At 38.5% G+C, this 9359-nt stretch overlaps 1 protein-coding gene across 3 annotated transcripts in view; it reads right to left on the bottom strand.

Moving 5' to 3' along the window:
* The window catches only part of CD96 (CD96 molecule), a 59099-nt gene that overhangs the window by 30400 nt on the left and 19340 nt on the right, over positions 1 to 9359 (bottom strand). For all 3 annotated transcript variants that reach the window (XM_072993949.2, XM_078389845.1, XM_078389846.1), the window contains exons 2-3: positions 6084 to 6494; positions 2836 to 2945 (exon numbers count right to left, since the gene is read on the bottom strand). In XM_072993949.2, coding sequence (XP_072850050.2) covers positions 2836 to 2945; positions 6084 to 6494 — 521 coding nt within the window. The remainder of the gene's footprint in view (positions 1 to 2835; positions 2946 to 6083; positions 6495 to 9359) is intronic.

Here is a 9359-nt window from a genome sequence, read left to right on the forward strand (position 1 = left end):
CAGTTAAAAGAGTTGAGAGGTGTAGAAGAATGTTCATGAATGGAACTGTGAGATGATTCTTTGGTTTGATTTCTGGCTGGAGTGATGCTGCTTGGCATGTAATTGTGTACATATGATAGAAAGATAGACGTAAGAAAAAAGGCAAGAGGTTTGTGATTGTTGTCTCTTTCAGTTTTTGTCATACGATCCATGTTTAGCTATATGGTCTTTGGCTTAGGCAGCCTTAGGGCAAAACAACAACAACAACAACACAGACTATGTTAAATGATTACATTGTCTTTTTTTTTCTTATTTAAATAGGTGATATGGATGGGCAATTTGATCAGGACTGGAACATTAAAACACGCAAATCAACTTTTCTTCCTGTGCTATGATCCTGAAGAAAACCAATGCCACCACCAATTTTTTCCAGCAGCAACAGCAGATGTGTGCACGTGTTTGTGAGCATGCATATGCACGCCTTTGCCAAAATGGTTAACTGTTCACCATATTCCTGATTCCTCCTGGGAATTCTGTGTGGGGTGACGGGACAGAAATGTTAACTTAGTATGTATCAACTCAAAAGCAAGTTTCATTGTGCTTAATGGGATATTCTCCACATAAATGACTTAGGACTGAAGCCTGATTGTAAACAAATATTCAAAGAAGCACAGAATAAAACAATCACTTGATCAGTTATGTAGGTGCTCTAAGCAGAAGTGGCTTTCTCAAATAGCACCCATGGACAGAGAAAATCATCTGCAAGGGTAAGTTGCAAGATACTTGCTGTTAATTCTTTCTCCAATCTACAAAATATAAATAAGCTACATTATTATTCAGTTCTGTTATCATGCAACTGTGATATTTTAGTTGCTTTTGCCATTACTGTACAGATGTAGCCTTACTAAATGGGCAACAGTGCAGCCCATATTCTGTTCTGCATGTTGAGGCAATAAAGAGAAAAGCAATGTGTGCCACTGTTCAGTGGTCTGTAGAACTCGGAGCATTTTAAAAAGTAACTGAAATGTAACATTTAATTACTTTTGAGAAATGGTTTAAAATTTAGCTAAAATAGTAACTTTTGTTTGCAGGCCTTAGAACTGTAACTGCAACAGCAACTTAACTACTTTTTAAAAGCAACCTTCCCAGCTGTGCTTCTACACATTTAGAAATGTTCCTTTTCACCTAGAGCTCCTGGAGGAGAATTATTAAAATATGGATTTAAATATTTATAGGAAATCATAAGGCATTCATAAATTATAAATGAACACTATACTGTTGCATGTTTGCTATGTAACCACAATTCTTTCCCAATACTTTATTTCCTATCACTGTAGCCAGACTGGATGGCAGATTGAGTGTTTCTTGCTTCTTGGGGGAAGTCATGGGAAGAAGAGAATGGTCAAAAATACCCAGGATTAATGAAAACTTTAAAGAAATTAACCCCTTCTTCCCTTTCCAAAGTCAGTTTTTATATAGAAGGAATCAATTTGAAAAAGTGGCAGTAGCAGCAGCAGAGAACTCAAAGGGAAGACAATTGCTTTGCTGTACTGATTAAAGTACCAAGCACTAACACAGTGCTGAAGGTGGAAACACTGAGAGAAGCTGGATTTTATTACCTAACCTTGATCAGAGGTCTTTCTCTTCCAATTCAAGAATGTCACATAAGCCCTATTCAGGTGCTCAAAAGGGGTTAATATGAAAGGGTGAGCAAGGAGAGGCTAGCCTACCACCACCCGTTATTGTTTTCACAGTGAGAGGAAACCGTCTGAAGAGGAAAATTCTGCTGCATGCAGAGTCTCTCCGTATGACTGGATTGTGGGTGAGGGTCTAAGGCAATGGTTCCCAACCTTTGTTCCTCAGATGTTCTTGGACTACAGCTCTCAGAAGCCTTCACCCCTAGGTATGCTTACCAAGATTTCTGAGAGTAGCAGTCCAAGAACATCTGGTGACCCAAAGCTGAGAGTCACTGCTCTAAGGTGTAGCAGATTGCCTCCTTTTCAGATGGTCTTTCTTCATGTAGATACAACAGTCATGGCATCGAATTAGAACTCTCTCTCTGCTTCAGATTTACCTTTTTTTATTACATAGTCATGCTACCTGTAACTTTACCACTTGATGGCTTTATATAGCTTGGCCACCCATTAATTATTGAGGAAAAAATAGTGCATTACAGGAACATTGTTGGACAGGAGAAGCATAAAATCAGTGGGATCATCCTTGTGGTAGAGGTGAATGGGAACACAGAGAATTCTGTGAGTATACAATCCATGAGATACGAAAGGAAGGAGGGAGGAAGAGCTGCTGTCATGAACTGGCCAGTATTGATCTAACGGTTGCTAGAAAGTGCTTGTGATATAATTTTGCTTGTTGTACCAGGAAAACAACATTCGCCTTAACCATTGATCTTAACATGAAATGTCTCTTACGCTGAAGGTGTCTGTCCGCAAAACCCTATGTTAAAACGAAAACATATATTTTTCAAGATGCTAAGTTGTAGTTTTTGCACATTTATTGAAGACTAGTTTGATGACCTCAGGTCCATGTTTTGATGTAAGCTTTAGCTTGTTATGTTCCTCTAACCATAAACAATGAATCACTTCGTTCTTTTTGATAATAGTCTCATCTTTCCCTTGCATTTATCTGGCATGTGGGGTAGTGCCTACATCACTACTGCACTTCCTTTATTCTAAAGTTTGACAGCACTTTGCATCCTGGAACTGAAAACAGAGCCATTCCCTTTTGTATGGCTCCATTTTGCATCTTAAGTCACCCAGTTCAGGCCAAATGTTTCTCTTTGTAACAGAAGAAACAGGATTTCTTTTTCTCACCAGTATGTGATCAAATGTTACTTACCAGCAGCCATGTCAACGAGGCATTTCTCAGGTTTTCAGAAGGCAAATCTTTGATGCATGGAATTTCCAGTGTCTGGTTTAACAATGCTTCCACAACAAAACTCTTGACATCTTGCATTATGCAGCCAAAATAAAAGAATATACATGTTTATAAATTAAGATTAAAATCACAGTGTGTGGTACTTTTAAAGCTTCTTTTTAAAAACTCTACTTCCTTAGATTATGCTAACTGATTCTGCTTTACCACTAACACTTTCATCCCAGTGTTATGGGATGAAAGTCTTTCTGTATATTCTTTCTGAATATACAGAAAGAAATATATATCAGATATAGAAATATTTCACAGATACAGTGTTACACACAATAATCCAGGTGGGGCATAATATAAGGAAAGGTTTGTTGCTCTGTGTTTTATCTGGATATCAGTATGAGAAACACTTAGAGCCAACACTCTATCCTGAATTCATGGGTTTCGTTTGATTTCAGAAGTTAAGCACAAGTCCTGTTTAATACCATTTACCCAACAAGCAGAACCAAGCAGTAGCTAAGTTAATGTGTGGATTCAGCCCAGGCAGATTAGTCTGGTTTTAGAAAGAATCATGTCCCCATTCTTATTCTAGTATTTATTAGAAAAGTATGTTGACATAGAAATGCAATAGGAATTCTAAATCTAGTTAACTACAGTGGACCCTCGACTTACGGAATTAATCCGTATTGGAACGGTGGCTGCAGGTCAAAAGGTCTGTAGGTCAAGTCTCCATTGACCTACAGTGCATTGAAAACCGATTAATCCTGTAACAGGCCATTTTTTTTCCATTTTGGTTTTTTTCTGGTCTGTAAGTCAATTTTCAGGCTGCAAGTCAAACCTAAATTTTGCAGCCAGAGAAGTCTGTAACTCAAAAAGTCTGTAAGTCAAGCCGTCTGTAAGTCAAGGGTCCACTGTAATGTGGAGATGAGGGAGCCATGATTGTCCCCTCACCTGTTGAGAACAAAGGCAAGATACATATCTTCTATCTCCTCTGGCCTCTCCTGGAAAGGGACAACAATGTGAGAAAGAAGGAAGTGATATCAGCAACCCTAAGACTTTCAGCCTCGGGGCTGTAGGTAGGGAAGGTGTATGTCCCAGGTGCCAAATTTAGAGGGACCTAAAGAGACAATTATCCTGTCCTGTGCTGATGGCTTCTGCCAGTGATAAAGGCGGCGGCAAACGCACAATGCAGCCCAAGGTTGTCTGTCATCTACAGAAGCAAAGCATGGAGCAATGCCCCTATAGCTGAGTTACACACAACCACTCCTTAAGGGTTGAAAAAGAGAGAAGAAAACTTCCAGTGGTGCTCACACACCCCAAGAAACAAGAAAAGGTACCCATGTCACTTCTGGTATCAAGGAGCTTACTCTTATCTGTGCTAGTTCTTTTGAATGCTGGCTCCTAGCAGACGAAATCCTTGGACTTATGAGGTGCTAGGAAGAGTACTCTCTGTGCTCCAAACACACAGCTTCAGAGACTAGCCTTCCCACCATCATGCTTCAAGTTGGTTATGATGGTCTCCCCTTGGAACCAGTCCACAGCAAACAGTCAAGAAAAGAGCAAGTGTGCTCTTTCTCTTACTGTACAGAAAAACAACAGCAGGATTTTGGAAATAGAGATAAACGCTAAACAAGGTCAACGTTTGCTAGAGAAATGGCAATTACGTAGCAAATCCTGAGCAGACATATTCAGAAAAATGCAGGCCAGATGTTTTAAATTAAGGTCAGGGAGAGGTCAGGTAAGTAGTTGAAAACTTCAGACTTCTTTGGGCTGTTCTCTGCATTCTCACAATGCTGTATCAACAATATTATTTTGTCATCCTTCCTTTGATCTAGTTATACAGTAACACTCCTTCTCTTTGCTTTGGTCCTCTTTGTCTGCCAGTTATCAGTCTCCAGGGATTTGGGATAATTTTCCCCCCTCTAGATGTGCTTGTTTTACTTTGATGTGAAGTTATGTTTTCTTAATGACTAATATCTTTCAAGTTCTATTTCAACTGACTGAAAAGATGAATCTGCAATGTGTATTTTCCCTTTCTTATAATTTGTTGTGTCCTCTCTATGTGGGGACTGCAGAAGAGAGCAAGGCAGAGTGGAATAAATAAATAAATGGACTGTGAACAATAGTTGTCTGACTTTTGTCCTGTTTCAATGGCAGTGTTAATGCTGGCACACTGATAGTCACTCTTCAGCAAGACATGATGAGCAAAACCTGGAAGAGCATAAAGGTACAGCATATCTCAAACAATCCATCAAGCATCTCCTCACTTCACTGCCATTATCATCAGTTATTGGATTTTTTTGACCCATCAGACTGTTTGTGGGAAAGAGTATCTATGGAAATCATTAACTAATAATGATCAGAATGCATATTATGATCAAGTTTGTATTCAGTGGCACAGCTACTGCCAGTTTTGAGTTCACTGCAACACTGGAATCGGAAACACAACCAGGCCACATAATGTTGTACTGTTCTGTAGTTCAAGTACACTTTAGATTGACTATAAACACAGATGACATGCCGGATGTGCAGGAAGTATCAAGAATCTTGCCTGCTTCACGCCATGTTCATACATACATCATGGATGTCCTGTAGTCACATGAACATTGTATTCATATAGTTGCAGGGATGAAAAAGTGAAATCAAGCAGGATGTTGGATTCTTTCACCAGAAGTGTTGGAAATATCATGTTGTAATCATGGTCCTTTGTGACATTAGGTTTTCTGCTGAAATGGTAGGGGGACCTTTTCTACCTGATGTTTCAAGCAGGAACTCAGCTTCGCTCCACCTGCCACTTCATTTCCCTTTAGAGGGAAGACGTTACAGGAGTGAACACACTCATTTGGTGCTCACAAGGGGAATATGCTATAGCTTTGTTGTGTTCAGAGACCCTTCTGCTCATTGTGACCCTTCTGGGGTCACAATGTATTTCTAGCAATGGTCCTTCCCCCCCCCCTTTGCGTAAGGAGAAATACATTTCTTACTAGATGTAAACTGAAATTCATTGGATGCATTAAAATCCTGGTTGCAGTAGGTAAATAATTCAACAACCCCCCCCCCACACACACACACACTGCAATCAGTGTCTAACTGGAGGCATAGGAAATGCATCATGGTGGTTTATAGATGGAGTGAGGGGGTGGTCCACTTCAAAATCTAACCTCCCCCATTTTGGACAGAAGCCCACCACTAATGATAATGATGTGTTCGCTGCTACTTACCAATCTTCATTACAACAAGATTGATTTCTGAGCTGCTTGCTCCAGCTGGAAATGTAGTAACACTACATTCATACTTGCCAGAAATTTCGAGACTCACATTCTTGAACTGTAGAATCCACTGATTACATTCTGTATAGTTCGATGTAAAATTGCCATGACTGATGTCTGTCATGCAATGTTGGGAATCCTTCTTGAAGCTTACAGAATAGCTGTAAACCTTTTCAGAGTATATGGTACCATAGAGAGGGTTGTACACAGCTATTCTTCTTCTTGGGACATCAGAAACCTTTGACCACTGAGTCTGTGTTACATGGATTCCTTTTTCTTTCAGGATGTTACATGTTAAAGTCACATTTTCACCGGGCAAGGCATAGACCATTTTCTCATTCTTAATGATGATTTCAGACTGGCCTACAAGTCAATAAAAATGCATGTGATCATTTACACATATTCTAGTTATTCCCATATATTTATTTTTAGAATGCAAAACAGATACAATATAGAAATTTGCAATACAGGCATCTATTACTGCAACACACACAGAGAGACACACAGATAGAGGTCCATTTATTATATGAACTCAGAATCACTTTTCAGCCTAAATCCAACTGCTGGTTCCACCTAGAGTTGGCCATGAAATCAAATGCTGAATACTGAGTCAACAGTTATCCAAATGCTAAGTAGAGTAGAACTTTTGACTCAGTGTCATTTGAATAACTGTTTACTCACTATTCAACAACTGATTTCATTGAATCCTTTTTCTTTCAGGATGCTATACTTAGAATCACATCTTCACCAGGCAAATCATAGACCCTTTTTTCATTCTTAATGATGATAAGCCTTCAGATTTATACTCCCTAAAAGTAGTTTAATAATAATAATGATAATAATAATAATAATGATGATGATGATAATGATGATGATGATAATAATAATAATAATAATAATAATAATAATAATAATAATAATAATAATAATAATAATAATAATAATAATAATAATAATAATAATTTATTGTCATTGTAAGTATATACACAGTATACCCATACAACGAAATACACAATAATTACACTATAATCAATAAAACAGAACAACACAACACAAGAAAACAACAGAAGAATCTTTTAAAGAGCCCCAGGCTTAAAGACATTACTTCCTTCTGGTCATCTTGAAAAAAGCCATAGATACCCATTGGTCTGGATCCAATTGTATGACTGCTTGTGCCTTTTATAGTCTTGTGCAAGGAGACATCTAATCCCCCTCTCTCTGCTCTTTGGAACAGGAAAATCCTTCACAAATGTGAATGTCTGAATGTCACAGTATGAGCTTCTCTAATCCTAAACCAATTAGCTTGGATCACTTGGCAACTGGTCTTCAGCATTATGCTCAAGTCTGATTCCGCAGATGCAGAAAGGCCAGCTTAGTCATATCTCTGCAACAAAATAGTTTCTGCTCTAATTATGACCTAGCCTTAATGTCTGTTTCTGGGTTAGGTCATTGCAATGCTGTTCTTGGACTCCCATCATCCTCAGATGATGAGAGTTGCAGCCTAGAAGGATCAAGAAGACCAAAAGTTCCTCACTCTGATCTTGACCCTACAATTTAGCTATGTTGGCTTCAAAAAGTTGCATGAATGAACCTTGGGAAACAAGCCAAAACAGAGAATCAAGATGGCATGTTGAAATTGTGCAGCCCAAGCACCCCTCAGTCTCAAAGGCCAGTTGCACTGAAATCAGCATCTTGCCTTCAGGAAGCTGCTTCACTTTTGACAGAACTTTACACAGGATGTACTTCCTGAGAATTATTCTTCAGAGTGCACAGGAAGATCAAAGTGCAGCATCAACACGGAATTAGACATAAATATTTTAATACTTAACTATTATTAATATGCTTTTTATCTCAAAATGTGTTTCAGCTCTTGAGTGTCTGTACCTTTTAAGTTGTTGTGAGGTCAAAATTATTGCACATGGCTGACTAAAGTTTGTTTGTTTTATCCTTATTATAAGTTTGTTATCCCATACAGAGACACAGCTGCTTGCTTTATCTGGTGGGGCCAAGATCTCTCAAGAGACTTATTGAATGAATGCACAAGCACTTAGTAGGAGAACCAGTGGTTAGAACAACAGTAGTATGGCAGTCATTTTGCTTGTACTGACTTTGAGCCCACCCCACTAGGAACTTCGCCTGTTCAGATCCCATGAAAATTCCCTGGCAAAGGTGGGTCGGTGGGAGCTAAATGCACAAGATCAACTCAGAAGCAAAGCTCACAATTACTGCTCTTATTTATAAGATGCTCTATTCAGAGTAAAGGCACTAAGTGTCAAAATAATAAATCAGGCAGTATCTTCATTTGAAAAAAAGCATTTCTAACATTATCATTTTACTAATTTTATTCTAACCCCTTCCAGTTTTTATATTGCTTGTTTTTGATTTTCTAAGCCACTTTCAGTCCCATTGAGGTGAAATGTGGGGTATATTGTAAACAAACAAACATGCCAGCCCATGGTTTGCCAAAGGGTTTTCTCCTTTTTATAACTTCTTTTTTTAAAATGCTGTACATATTTTTTATTTTTTGGAGCTGCCCAAAGTAGTGGCTTGTCGAGTAAATGGGTGGGGTAAAAGTTTAAACGAACAAACAAACAAACAAGCAAACAAGCAAGCAAACAAATAAGAAATCAATTATTGGGTGGTTTTAATATATTTATTTAAAGCTTTTAAAAATATTTTAATAATATTGTAATAATTATTTATTTAGCTTTTAACTTTGTTTCTGTAATACTGTAAACTGTCATAGATCCATTAAGAGAAAGGTGGTGTATAAATATTTTAAACAAACAAATTTTAGAAACCTGACCCTGGAAATAGACCAGTTTGTTTTGTCTTTAAGAACATCAGAACTGCTGGTGCCCCAAAAGTCCGGCATTTTTTTCCAAGAGTCTGGACCGGATTGAGCATCAGGCAGATTGAAGCAGTTGCCTCAATCAACATATGTTGGGTGGCGTGGAGGGGCCACTAATATTAGCATCAATGACAGTGTAAGATTCGGCTGCCAGTCCTGGTGGCTTCTGTAGGTGAAATGTAGATGTGTGAGAGCATCTTGTCCTTTGCCACAGGTGGCAAAATGTCTTGGGCTGGCCCTAGCAAGAAAGGCCAACCAGAAGATTCCGTTATAGACAATCTGTCATTCAAAGGTTTCGGAAATCAATTTCCAGCACAGTGCACCGAGTTCTAATTCTCAGTTCAGAGATATAGCAAGCTAACAACTGTAGCATTGTT

Source organism: Pogona vitticeps, chromosome 3 (genome assembly GCF_051106095.1).
Source record: "Pogona vitticeps strain Pit_001003342236 chromosome 3, PviZW2.1, whole genome shotgun sequence".
Taxonomy (NCBI): Eukaryota; Metazoa; Chordata; class Lepidosauria; order Squamata; family Agamidae; genus Pogona; species Pogona vitticeps.